This window comes from Oryx dammah, unplaced genomic scaffold (assembly GCF_014754425.2).
Source record: "Oryx dammah isolate SB20612 unplaced genomic scaffold, SCBI_Odam_1.1 HiC_scaffold_25, whole genome shotgun sequence".
Taxonomy (NCBI): domain Eukaryota; kingdom Metazoa; phylum Chordata; class Mammalia; order Artiodactyla; family Bovidae; genus Oryx; species Oryx dammah.
The window spans coordinates 13,268,491-13,281,840 of record NW_024070209.1 but is presented as its reverse complement, the minus strand read 5'-3'; the positions used below and the strand labels follow the sequence as shown (position 1 = coordinate 13,281,840).

At 51.4% G+C, this 13,350-nt stretch overlaps 1 protein-coding gene across 1 annotated transcript; it reads left to right on the top strand.

Annotated features, from left to right (window-relative positions):
* Positions 1-244: 244 nt before the first annotated feature.
* NAGK (N-acetylglucosamine kinase) lies at positions 245-11,970 on the top strand. The gene is made up of 10 exons (XM_040223972.1): positions 245-2,995; positions 4,996-5,080; positions 5,235-5,333; positions 6,232-6,373; positions 7,142-7,252; positions 7,944-8,056; positions 9,279-9,366; positions 10,342-10,439; positions 10,953-11,031; positions 11,647-11,970. Exons 1-10 carry the CDS (start codon positions 2,967-2,969, stop codon positions 11,835-11,837), a joined length of 1,035 nt encoding a protein of 344 aa, XP_040079906.1. The 5' UTR covers positions 245-2,966; the 3' UTR covers positions 11,838-11,970.
* The last annotated feature ends 1,380 nt before the right edge of the window (positions 11,971-13,350 follow it).

Sequence of the window (13,350 nt, the reverse complement as noted above, 5' to 3'; positions counted from 1 at the left end):
GTTAGACACGACTGAGCAACTGAACTGAACTGAGTGTTAAAGAGTCTTTCTGCCAACGCAGGAGACGTAAGAGATGTGGGTTCGATCCCTGGGTCGGGAAGATTCCCTGGAGGAGGTCATGGCAACCCACTCCAGTATTCTTGCCTGGAGAATTCCATGGACAGAGGAGTCTGGTGGGCTACAGTTCATCAGGTTGCAAAGAGTTGGAAGCAACTTAACATTCATGCACACGCAGTAGAAATGTGAGTCACATATGTAATTTTTAAAATTTCTAGTAACTATATTAAAAAAAGATAAAACAGACAGGCAAAATTTATTTTAATAACAAATCATTTTAATTCACTATCTCAAAATAATATCAGTATGTCACTTGTGTAAAAATTACAGGAGATACTTTTATATTCTGTCTTGGTTCTAAATCTTGGCTGTCCTGTATTTTACACTCACTGTGCGTCTCATTTGGACTAGCCACATTTCAAGTGCTTAATAGTCACATGTGGCTACTTTGTTGGACAGCAGACACTAGTTAGCAATGCCAATAAAAATTAGTTAAGATCTATGTAGTACTTTATGATTTCCACAACCCTTTTGATATATAAATTCCGTGTAAGTCTGAGTAGGTTGCTGTTCAACATCTCCATTTCATAGAGGAAAAGCATCAGCAATTCTGTGTACTTTGCTCAAGGTCATCCACTAACAAATGGTGAACTCAATTCTTATATTCAGACCTTTCTTGTGCTTCCTTTTCTAACAAGAAATATAAAGGGAAACTTGAATACTATCATATACATAGATCTGAAGGCTCTAGATCCAAGGCATGAAAAGGAACAGTTCTTTCAAAATGTCTACAATTTCCTCTTCAAAAATCCTGCCAGTTTAATCTCACCGGAATATTTTACTTCCATTATTCTAAAAACGTGTGCTTTGAATAAACACTTTCCAGGTCTGAAGTACTATGGATGTAAATGATACAGGTGGGCTTTAAAAAATCCTACCCGTCTCTCAGATATGCTCTATGATATAGGGCTCTACTTTTAATTACTCTTAGGGGTTAAACTGAAGTGTTTCAGAGTCCCATCTAGGTAAGAAATGAAAAGACTCCTCTTTTCCACTTTAAAAAGCACATATGCCCCAAATGTTCAAAGCATAAACAGATCCAGTTGGCTGTCGGGGGAAGAGGCGCCTAGTGCTGGGCTTCTTTTGTAAGATCGGCAGGCATATCCGGGAGATGGGGGTGGAAAATTGGGGCAGGCTAGCCTGAGAATTGGAGAAGGCAATGGCACCCCACTCCAGTACTCTTGCCTGGAAAATCCCATGGATGGAGGAGCCTGGTGGGCTGCAGTCCATGGGGTCGCTAAGTCGGACACCACTGAGCGACTTCACTTTCATGCATTGGAGAAGGAAATGGCAACCCACTCCAGTGTTCTTGCCTGGAGAATCCCAGGGATGAGGGAGCCTGGTGGGCTGCTGTCTATGCGGTCGCACAGAGTCGGACACGACTGAAGCGACTTAGCAGCAGCAGCAGCAGCTTGAGAATTGCCCTGCAAAGCTCCTCTCCCTCGACTGATGTTCCTGAAGAGATGCCAGTGGCAGCTGACTGCCTTCCTAGCCCAAGTTGCTGCCCAGAACCGCCTGGAGATGCCCACGGAGGTGCGCAGGTGCCCCGCCTTGACTCCCAGACCTGACTAGTATTGTCCCCGTCCGACCTCCCTTTCTGTCTCCACCCCTATAAAGAGAGAGAGCTCAGTGGTGGTTGGAAGGTAACAAAAGTCTTCTAAAACCTGTCAACAACAAAAAAACAATCAGTCGATCTAAGAAAGAAATGGACAATTTTATTCGAGCCAAATTTGACGATTATAACTCAAGAAGAGCATCTCAGAAAGCTCTAAGAATTGTTTCACCTGTTATTAGTCGAAGCACAATAATACAAATTTTTCGAAACACAGCTGTACATTAAATGACATATTATTGACAGTTTATGGAATCCAGATCTAAGTGCCATGTGACCCCCCCTATCAAGAATAAGTGTTATCTTTAAGGAGTCGTCTTGCTGATGCCAGAATTTTGCTCTTCATGGTTAAGCAGGTATTTCTGCCGAAGGGGAGGTTCACGGAGGCTAGGTCCATGCCTAACGCAGATACACAACGCACAATAGGTGGGGGAGAGGAGGCCAAAGGGCTGATAAAACTACCAAATCTGCTAGTTTGCCTGGCAGACTACAGCCTCCAAGTAGCCTCCACAAAGAACCCAACTTTCTCTGTAAGACAGCAAAAGCTGAACGCTCCCTTCTCGGCTTACAAGGACAACCTGGAGGGCTTTCTCGGTCTCCAGGCAGCTTCTAGTTACTCTTGGTTACGAATATTCACACAAGCGAAGTGTAAAGTCTGCGTGGGTACTCATGGGCGCATGGTGTGACTCTGCTATCGTCTGGCATGTGTTGAGTTGACCAGTGCGATCATTCTTTAAGACTTGCAGGGATCCGCGATCCCACACCGCGAAGGGGTTCCGCCCCCGACCGGCGTCAAGATCAGTTTCACCTACAGTCTACGTGGCGCCCAAGCTTTGCGCATGCGCGAGGCGGAGCTGCCACCACTTTCCGGGCAGTGAGGGGCCAACAAGGCGGTGACGGGTCTGGGTCGGGGCGGGGGGTGGGGTCTGGCCTGAATACCCCTTTCGGGCTCCTGCACTTGGGATCCCGTATCCGTCTCCAGAAGCAGGGCCCAGGAGGGAAGCTGCAGGAGCCGCCGCTGACTGCACTATCCCGCCGGGTGCACGAGCGGGACCTGCCGCTCCAGGGCTGAGGGCGGGCCGCGGCGCCACGCCCCACGCACGCGCGCCGGGAGTCAGCTGGACCGCAGCGGTGTTCACGTGACGCGGAGAGGTGCCCTGCGGACTGCAGGGAGGGAATCGCAGCCGGGAGGAAAGCGAGCGGCGGACTCCGCGGTGGCGGTAGCGGTAGCGGCAGCATGGTTACGCTGTACGGGGGCGTAGAGGGGTGAGTGCGGTCCGGAGCGGGGAGGCCGGGAGGGGCGTCCTGGGCCACTCTGGCACGAGGAGAGGGGGCGAAAGGAAGGCCGTAGCCGGGCCGGCAGGCTGGTGACCTGCCTCAGTGAGGGTTTGGTCCATGCCTCACCTGGGCTTTGGGGCTGCGGGGCCTTGCGGAGAAGGAGTGTGTGCAGGCGCAGCGGTGCCTTTGGGTGCGCGGTCAAGTACTTTGCAGGCACTGTTTGCCACGGCCACACCCCGGGGTGGGTCCTTTGTGTTTTGTGGGGAAACACGCCCCTTTCTCGCACGAAAGACCCACTCCACCGGAGTTCCGCTGGAGCAGCTCTCTTTTTTTCCATTCCTGCTCCCGAGAGTTTTGCAGAACAGGTGTCAGGTGTGAAGTTGTTGGGGTAGGGGTGGGGAGCGGGAGTGTGGTGGAATCCGGAACAGTGAGCTTTGCCAGAAGGTATCTGGTATCTAAGGGTCATCACAGGTGGCGCAGTGGAGAAGAATCCACTTGCCGCTGCAGGAGACGCATTGGATCCCTGAGTTGGGAAGATTCCCTGGAGGAGGAAATGGCAGTCCACTCTAGTATCCTTGCTTGGAGAATCCCATGGACAGAGGAGCCTGGTGGGCTACAGTCCATAGGGTTGCAAAGAGTCGGACACGACTGTACTCGGGGACTAAAGCTGGGGCGGTCGGAGTGCTAGCGTGTTCTGATGTCTGAAACCCCTCCGTTCTTTTCTTTTTTTTAATCCTCCCCGTTCTTACTGTCACTTAAGGCTCCTCACACTAGATCCAGCCCTCTTGTTCTTGCATATTTCCTGCTGGGAAGCTTGTCTGCCAGACTTTTGTAATAACTTTTCTCCTTGGTGTCACCATGGGCAAGACTTTTGCCCTGTCTGGGCTTCAGTTACCACATGGGTGAAGTGAGAAGAGCAATGAACAGAATGATCGCCAAAATTCCCTGCCAGTGACAAGTTCTATGAATCTGGGTGTGTCAGATCAGAGTAGAGAGTGGCTGTTGTCTGAGCTAGAGCATTTTCTAATCTGAGCTTGGACTACTTCTATAGCAGTCACATCTCACTGCAGACACATGGACCCCAGAGTCTTTTCTTTCACATGCATGGTTATGATCAGTCTCTCCTGCCCTGTATCTATTGCAGATTTTTAAACTAAGTACAGAAGTTTGTGTTCATCCTGGTCTTATTCATGTGTAACCTATTAAACCTTTTTTCCAGTTTGTTAAGAAGTTCTTTGGGGACAGTGTGTCACCTCATGCATTAACTACCCCTTGAAACTTCTTGTCAACTTTGAGTTTGATCAGCAGGTCTTCAGTGTCCTCTTCTGATAGTCCTAAAAGTACTGATCAATAAAGAAACATACATCACACCACCACCCTCCAAACTACCATGTCCCAGCATTTGACCATTTAGTTGCTTAAGCAGGTATTAACTCTCTTTCCCATCTGTCAGTGTCTCTCACAAGGGTGACTTAAAGACTTTGGCAGCTGAAGCTGCTAAAGGCAACCTTTAGCTATTGTGAGAGTAGAGAGACGTGCCGTTCCTTTTATCTACCTGTGCCAAGTTGAGGGTAAATAAATGATCCAGATCTTGACCCCATGGAACTTGTAGTCTAGTGAGAGGCAAACAGGAAAACAGCTTAACACACTTTTAATACAGAGGAGCCCGGGGTGGGTGGGGTGGGGAACACTGACACGGCTGAACTAATGGAGCTGTGGTGGCTGGCCACACAGCGCAGAGGTTTCAAGGCAAAGGGTCTTGGAGGATGTGTAGGATGCCCCGGAGGGAAGCTGAATGGGAACTGCATTTTGGAAGTCCAAGAGCATAGCAATCACTCAGCCACAGAGAAAGGTTTGGGAGTGGTAACTGGGTTTGCTGAAACTATCTCCCTTACACTGGGCTCTGCCTGTGACAAGGACTGCACAGGTTTAGCTGTTATCTGCAGGTTTTTCTGAGTTAAGACTGAGTGCCCCCTTGTGTTCTCTAGGGGAGGCACACGATCCAAGGTCCTTTTACTCTCAGAGGATGGGCAGATCCTGGCAGAAGCAGATGGACTCAGCACAAACCACTGGGTAAAGGCCACACTGAGGGGACCAGTGGGCTTGATTGTGGTTTTATTCTCTGTAACTCCTGTTAAGGTGGTGGCTGGGGGCTCACTTAGCAGCCTTTGGGGCAACACAGGTCATGCACGCCTTTGTAACGCCTCTTTCCCTTGATTGGGGCCAGCTGATCGGGACAGACAAGTGCGTGGAGAGGATCAATGAGATGGTGAACAGGGCCAAACGGAAAGCAGGGGTGGATCCTCTGGTTCCTCTCCGAAGCTTGGTGAGTCTGGGTAGCGCTTGGGAATTAGGTCACAGCGACGCTGAGACAGTGAGTTTGAACTTGAGGAGTCTGGTGACTGCAGAGGGAAAAACACATACATTCTTGTGGCTGCATTGTCACCTACAAGCCACAGGATTGGAAGAGCACAAGGGAGGGAAAAACACGTACATTCTTGGGGCTGCATTGTCACCTATAAGCCACAGGATTGGAAGAGCACAGGGGAGGAAAAAACATGTACATTCTTGTGGCTGCATTGTCACCTACAAGCCACAGGATTGGAAGAGCACAGGGCTTTGAAAGCCTTGAGGCCTTGGTTTGAACCCCAGCTTTGTCACTTAAAATCTAGGTGACCCTCAGCACGTTACTTATCTTCTCTAAGCCTCCAGTTTCCTCATTTGGGAAGTGCAGATAACAGTAGCTACCTCAGTTGCTGGGAAAGTAAAATGACATGATACATACCAAAGTGGTTCGCACAGAGCCTGATGCATGAGCACTGATTAAATGTTAGCTAATATTCCTGGCTCAGAGCTTACTTTCAGGTCACTGTAGCTCTGGCTTCTCCCTGGACGTGTTCGTGAGATGTCCTGCAGGCATGGCCAAACACCATGCATTCCAAACCAAGCTCCTCTCTCCTCCGCTCGGTCCTCTGCCCGGTTTTTCTAAGGCGCTGTTGTCCTTCCCAGCTCCAAACCTGGTGGTGTTGAATCCCTTGTCTTGTCCATGCTCAGTCCCAGTTCTTGCAGCCTCAGCCTTTGGAGGAAGGAGGAAGGAGGACTGGGCTGCATGAACGGGGAAGGCCCAGCTGTAGCAAGCAGGGGCAATCATCAGGAGGGGAGGGGGCTGAGAAAGGAGCTGGGTCTGGGCCTATGCTTGCTCACTCACCTCCCGCGTGGCCTAGGGCCTATCCCTGAGCGGTGGGGATCAGGAGGATGCGGTGAGGATGCTGCTGGAGGAGCTGAGGGACCGATTTCCCTACCTGAGTGAAAGCTACTTAATCACCACCGATGCCGCCGGCTCCATCGCCACAGCTACGCCGGATGGTGAGGAGGTGGAGGGAGGGGTGAGGTTGAGAACCGGTTTTCTTGGGGAAGCCCCTTTAGCTTGCAGAACTTGACTTGCAAATGTCTGGGGAGCAGCCTCCACCATGGCCCCCACTCCTTTCGTTAGCAGAAGCTTGCTAGAGCAAGGACTGGGCAGAGGAGGGAGGGCAGGAAGGGTATCTTCATGGGAAGTGAGACAGGAGTCAAACACAGGAGTCCACTGCAGAGGAGGAATGGGCCACGCGGTGATGAAGCTAGCTGGGGACAGCAGCCAGTGCTGAAAAGACTGGGAGGCACTCTGTTGGGAATGTAAAAGCTATGGGATCATGAGATGGCCTGTTTTGCCAGCTGTACCATCTTGGAGAAGTTACAGAACTCTCTGAATTTCAATTTCCTCATCTAGAAAATGGGGATAATTGTATTCTTAAGGTGGTTTAGGGTCTTGAATGAGTAGCACCGTGTGAACAGGGTCTCACACAACCCCTGGCACATGGCAGGGACTCAGTAAAGCAGGTAGTCACTTGAAGCCTGGCTGGGCACAGAGACACAGACTTGGGTTCCTCTTTGGAGAAGGGCTCTATGTAACTGGAGTTCTTTTGAGACCCAGGCCCTCCACCTTCAGGCAGGAAACTAGCTGGGTTGGGTTTTCTCCCCAAAGTTGGGTGGTGATCCCTTTGCTTGGGCTGGTTTCTGTCCGTCCTTTGGTCAGTCAGAAGCTATGAGCTCTGTGCAGAGTCAGCCACGCTGAGCCTCCTGTGCCCTTCCCAGGTGGGATCGTGCTCATCTCTGGGACAGGCTCCAACTGCAGGCTCATCAACCCCGACGGCTCTGAGAGCGGCTGTGGCGGCTGGGGCCACATGATGGGAGATGAGGGCTCAGGTGAGCTCCCGCCGACTGGGCCTGTCCAGGGTCCTGGACCTTCCCTCCCTGCTACTCCCCATCTTCCTCTCCCCTCAGCCTGAAGACCCCTGGGGACTCTTGGGGGGACAGCGCCTGAATCTGAGCACAGGGTAATGACTAAGAGATCATAGAGATGCAAATGCTGGGTTAGTGGCAGGCCCCGCTCTTCAGCAGTAACTTGCACCCTGGACTCAGATTCATGCCTCAGCATAACAGCTGTTGCTTACCTGTGTTGACCTTTGGAGTTCTTTGGAGGGCACTGACACTATGAAGGTTAAGGCCATGGAAGTTATGAGATGCATGCTAGTCTGCTAGCGGGAAAGGGGTATAGAAACTCCTTCCACCGTCACCTCTTTATAGGTAGCAGGTGTACGTGTTCATGAAGGCCATTATGGTCTAGTTCCTGGCAGTGACGACAGTGGTTTGAGGGGCAGCTGGCTGACCCGGTCTTTATTAGGGGATGGGAGCGGAAGTGACACACCTCCACCTGTTCTGTCTCCCCCTCCAGCTTTCCCTTATATGGATCAGATACAGTTTAATTAGAGGACCCCAGACTGGGAATCGGGGCACCTAATTCTCTGTAATACCCAACCCTGTCTAGGTCTGACTGTCCTTCCCTGTGAACTTGGGGAGACTGCCCTGTCTTCTTAGTCCTCTCTGCTCTCTGCAGCCTATTGGATTGCACACCAAGCAGTGAAAATAGTGTTTGACTCCATCGACAATCTAGAGGCGGCTCCTCATGACATTGGCTATGTCAAACAGGCCATGTTCAACTATTTCCAGGTACTTGCACCCAGTAAACAGGCCTGTGTGGACAGGACAAAGGGAGACGGAGCAGGAGTGGATTTGGGAGAGGGACTGGGTGGGCCAGGGGAAGTCAGGGTGAACTGTGGCTCAGAGCTGGAGGATGGAGAAGTCGTCAGTGGGGACAGGATTCAGAATGAGGTGGGTGCTGCTTTCCCCGAGGGTGTCAGGCATGAGGAGTGGGGCCAAGCTAGACTTCATCCTTGGGCAGCTAGACTCTCTGGGGAGGTGAAGGCAGATGCCATTTTAGGCTGCAAGGAGAGGTGCAGGGTGAGATTGGGAGCCAGTGCACACAGACCCAGGGGCAGCAGATTCGGTCTGATCAGGTCCACTGGACCGTGAGCCACCTCTGGCCTGTGTGGTCAGGGAGGAGAGCCTGTTAAAGAGGTGGGCAGGGAGAGTTCTTGGGAAGGTACAGCCTCCCACCCAGGGCGGCAGGATTGACTGCTCTGGTCTGGGCTGGGCTCGTTTGCGGTGGGTTAGGAAATAGCTGCCTTTAGCTGCACTAGAGGTGGAGGTGGGCAGAGGAGAAGGGAAATCAGTTTATTCGATAGGCATCTCTGGCTGAGGGCCCTGTGAGCAAGCAGGGGCTCACCTGACTCAGCAGATTGGTTCTGATGGTTCTGAACTCCACTAATATGTCTGCTCCTCCCTCCCTTACCCTTTAGTCATTAAGTTGTTACAAAGATTAATTGACGGAGGGTGTGGAACATGCTTAACATGCTCAAATTGTAGTGCCCCCTGCTTCCATTTTAGTAATGTTGTCTAGGGAGTCCCTCACTCTTTGGGACCTTCAAAGGCGTCACAGGTGTGTAAGTTTGTTGTGATAGAAGATGGCCCTGTGGTGAAATACGTGTGGGGCAAACAAATCAGTTTCTTTTTGATCTACCCTGTGCCATTTAAGGGAGAGGTGTGGTGAGCAGTAGTCGTCAGCACCTGAAGAACTACAGAGCACTCTTGGGTGAGACCAGACTGCTCTGCGTCGTGTTCAGGCGACTCCTAAAGAGAGTAGATGCCATGCTGGGGAAAACAGAGAACTTTTCTCAAACGACGCATCTCCAATCCTTGTACTCTCTCAGGCTTAAACAAATATTACTCCAGCTCTTCGAACAGTAGAGACAGCAGGAAGGCCATCTGGGTGGGCAGGCTGGGAATTTTCCTTTGCCTCTGCTGACTGTCTTCTGCCCTCTCTGTCTCCCAGGTGCCAGATCGGCTAGGAATCCTTACCCACCTGTACAGGGACTTTGATAAATGCAGGTTTGCTGGGTTTTGCCGGAAAGTTGCAGAAGGTACTGGAGATGGGGCAGGGTTTTTTCTGATTTTGTTCTGCAAAGACCTCCCTATTTGGAGGATGGAGTAGGATTCAGATGGGGATTGGAAGTCAGTTTGCCTTTGACCAAGTGACCTTAGTTTTCTGCCACCATGGGCCTTGGTTCTGGTAGGCCACAGGGTGGAAGCAGAAGGACGCTCAGGTTGTGTGGACAGTTGTTTTATGTTGCCTGTTTCTCTTCCTGACAGCTATCAGGGCTTGTGCAGGCTGGATGTCTGTATCTGAGACATTCATGAAGCAGTTATCCTTTGGGCAAATCTATAACTTTCTTTTTAACCAGTGAAACCCAGAGGACTAGGGGAGCACACAGAGGTTAGGCATATTTGGTTGGTTATCAAGGGAAGTTGAGCGAGGTCTCGTGTGTCTGCACATGGCTTTTTTTCCACTCTTCAGTCCACACTCCCTTCATTTCCCCGAGGCTGATTCCTGCAGCCTCAGGGCATTGTAGGGCCCCCTTAGATCCTGCTGGCCTGAGGCCCTTTCAGAGCAGAGCCAGGAAGGGGCTGGGCTGAACAACAGCGGACTGTTGGAGGTGGGTGGGGGACCCCGACAGCAGTACCAGCTAGCTGTTCAAGTTCTGGCTTCCCAGAGCCGAGAGACCCGCAGGGACAGACTGAATGACTCGGTGAAGTTAGAGCACAGACCAGGCACCAGTGTTTTGCCCAGGGGGGCACCCTTTCTTGAGTGCCTGGAGTGAGCCACCTCTGTGCAGGACACTGTTCTAGGGTGGAAGTCCCTGGTGGGGGTGGGGGGAGTGAGGACGAGAGGCCCGCCTGGAGGCTGGCTTACCACTGGTCAGCAGGTGAGCCCCAACTCCTGACTGACCCTCTGCTGGCCGTCGGCTCTACCCCAGTGGCTGCCCTGCTGCAGAGAAGGCGAACAGGGTGGCAGCCCCCTTGATGCTCACCCACTGTGTTTCTTCCTTCCCACCCAGGTGCTCAGCAGGGAGACCCCCTTTCCCGTTACATCTTCAGGAAGGCCGGGGAGATGCTGGGCAGACATGTGGTGGCAGTGTTGCCTGAGATTGACCCGGTGAGTTAAGGGGGGGATTTGGAGGTTGGGAAGCTGCTGACCCAGATCCGGCTCTTTCCTGTTAGGATGAGGTTGTCCCATCAAACTCTGTGTAAACTGGATACAACTCTAAAGTAACGTAGGGTATGCGGAAAATTCTGTGGGAAGTCTGTAACCAAACAATGGATTAGCTCGGTGCCTGCCCTTCGAGGCTGGCCCCATGATGTTTGTATATGTAACAGATTGGCTGACGCTGGGCTCTGTGCTGTTGTGTCTGGTTCAGTCCTGCTTCTGTCCCTTCCCCTCTCTTCTTTCCTTGCTCTCTGTTGCTCTTCAACCTGTTATTCCTTCCCCTTCTTTCCCTTGCCTTTATGAGTCTATTTTCCTCCCTTTTTTCCTTTTCCTCGAGTCCACCTTCTGGCTCTCAGCTAGAGGGAGAGTGTCTAGGATAGGTTGGGTTGATCCTAAAAAACTGCCCCCTCTGGGACTGGCGAGGCTTGGTCACCCCCAATTTCCATTTCTGCTTTCTGCCAGGTCTTATTCCAGGGAGAGATGGGCCTTCCCATCCTGTGCGTGGGCTCTGTGTGGAAGAGCTGGGAGCTGCTGAAGGAAGGTGAGCATAGGCTGGGGGCCCCTGTGGGGATGGGCAAGGGCAAGGGATGGGGCTGGAAAGCCGGTGGCCTGAGCAAACTGCCTGCCTCGGGGAGGACTTGGGACCTGGGCCCCGAGGCCTGGACAGCCTACTGATGTCTCAGGCCAAGACCCTCAGCCTTCACTCTTCCAGGGAGCCTTTGTTCACTGTCCCATCCAGCTTCCTCGAACTCTTTAAAAAAGTTCTTTTCCAAAGGATTTACTAAATAAGCCCCGCCTTTTAAAAACTGAAGACAGATCTAACTTGAAGTCGGAGCTTCTGACCAGCATGTTGTGACAGCCCAGTCATTATAATCCTACCTCGAAGGGCAGAAGGTGGCTTGTGTTAGGTGGCTGTGTGGTTTCCATGACACTGCAGTAGCTCTAGGACCCGACGGAGCCCCCAGGTGGCAGGGGGGCCGTGGGCTCCAGTCTCCCACAGCCATCCCTGGGCCTCCGCTGCCTGCTGCGCCATCTGTGAGGGGTTTGGCGCGTGGGTCCCCGCAGGAGGCCTCTGAGCCTGGCCCTCTTCTTTGCCTCCCTCTGCCCAACCTTTTTCCTGGTCTCTTAGCTCTGTCTTCTGCATTCCTTCCTCCAGGTTTCCTTTTGGCGCTGACCCAAGGCAGAGAGATCCAGGCTCAGAACTCCTTCTCAGGCTTCACCCTGTTGAAGCTTCAACACTCCTCCGCCCTGGGCGCAGCCAGCCTTGGGGCCAGGCACGTCGGGCACCTCCTCCCGATGGACTACAGCGCCAATGCCATTGCCTTCTACTCTTATACCTTCTCCTAGGGCACCAGCCCTGGCTTACCCTAAGCCCAGTGGACATCGGGTGCTGGAAGGCAGGAGGCTTTTTCTCCTTTTCCTTTTTTTTTTGTAAAGAGAGAAACACATATAGAAGAAAATAAATGCACTTTAACCACTCCTCAGCTGGATTGTTACCAAGCACATTTGCTGTGTACATCCTCAGCTTACTTGCCAGCAGGTATCCCAGAGGGCTCTGAAATGGTTTTAGCTTGGGGTTTAAAGCCCCATGCTCAGGTGCTTGACCTGTGGTCTGCAGGTCTGCTCACCACGCGGTTAGATAATCCATCTGTGTGCTGCCCCCACCCCTCATGCGAGATACTCATGCTGTGTGGCTGCCAGTTAACCTGTGATCTCAATTTTCTCCTGTCAAACTGGGTAAAAATCCTTGCCTGACCATGTTTAGTGGAACAAAGTGTTCTCCATGGGGAACATCACCAGGAATAACCTTAGACATATCATAGCCTCTCTTGATAGTTCCAGTAGGATTTAGGGGACAGCAGACAGTTCTAATCTGGGAGAATTGTTACCTCACTGGATTTTGGATTTAGAATCTGAAACTATTAGTGAAGAATTTAAATAAGACATATTTATGCTCTTCAGGGAACAGCTATCACTTCATACCATTAGTCAGGGCTGTACTATTCCAGTTGAACAATTGAGGTCTTGGAGCACAGTGAGGAGCACAGGCTGGTTGACTTTAGTGCCAACCTGGTGGCTCAGATGGTAAAGTGTCTGCCTGTAATGTGGGAGACCCGGGTTCGATCCCTGGGTTGGGAAGATGCCCTGGAGAAGGAAATGGCAACCCATTCCAGTACTCTTGCCTGGAAAATTCCATGGACTGAGGAGCCTGGTAGGCTACAGTCCAAGGGGTCACAAAGAGTTGGAAACGACTGAGCAACTTCACTTTCACTTTTTACTTTCATGTTCAGTTCAGTCGCTCAGTCGCCTGGCAGAACGCCAGGCCTCCCTGTCCATCGCCAACTCCCGGAGTCCACCCAAACCCATGTCCATTGAGTCGGTGATGCCATCCAACCATCTCATCCTCTGTCGTCCCCTTCTCCTCCTGCCCTCAATCTTTCCCAGCATCAGGGTCTTTTCAAATGAGTCAGCTCTTCGCATCAGGTGGCTTAACTATTGGGAGTTGCAGCTTCAACGTCAGTCCTTCCAATGAACACCCAGGACTGATCTCCTTTAGAATGGACTGGTTGGATCTCCTTGCAGTCCAAGGGACTCTCAAGACCAACACCACAATTCAAAAGCATCAATTCTTCAGCGCTCAGCTTTCTTTATAGTCTAACTCACATCCATACATGACCACTGGAAAAACCATAGCCTTGACTAGACAGACCTTTGTTGGCAAAGTAATGTCTCTGCTTTTTAATATGCTGTCTAGGTTGCTCATAACTTTTCTTCCAAGGAGTAAGCATCTTTTAATTTCATGGCTGCAATCACCATCTGCAGTGATTTTGGAGCCCAGGAAAATAAAGTCAGCCACTGT

Bases quoted from the DNA above. Each gene is read 5' to 3' on its own strand.
- NAGK (XM_040223972.1), top strand. From the start codon at position 2,967: ATGGTTACGCTGTACGGGGGCGTAGAGGG. The intron at 5,334-6,231 runs GTGAGTCTGGGT...CGCGTGGCCTAG, and splicing joins TGGTTCCTCTCCGAAGCTTG to GGCCTATCCCTGAGCGGTGG. The intron at 11,032-11,646 runs GTGAGCATAGGC...TCCTTCCTCCAG, and splicing joins CTGGGAGCTGCTGAAGGAAG to GTTTCCTTTTGGCGCTGACC.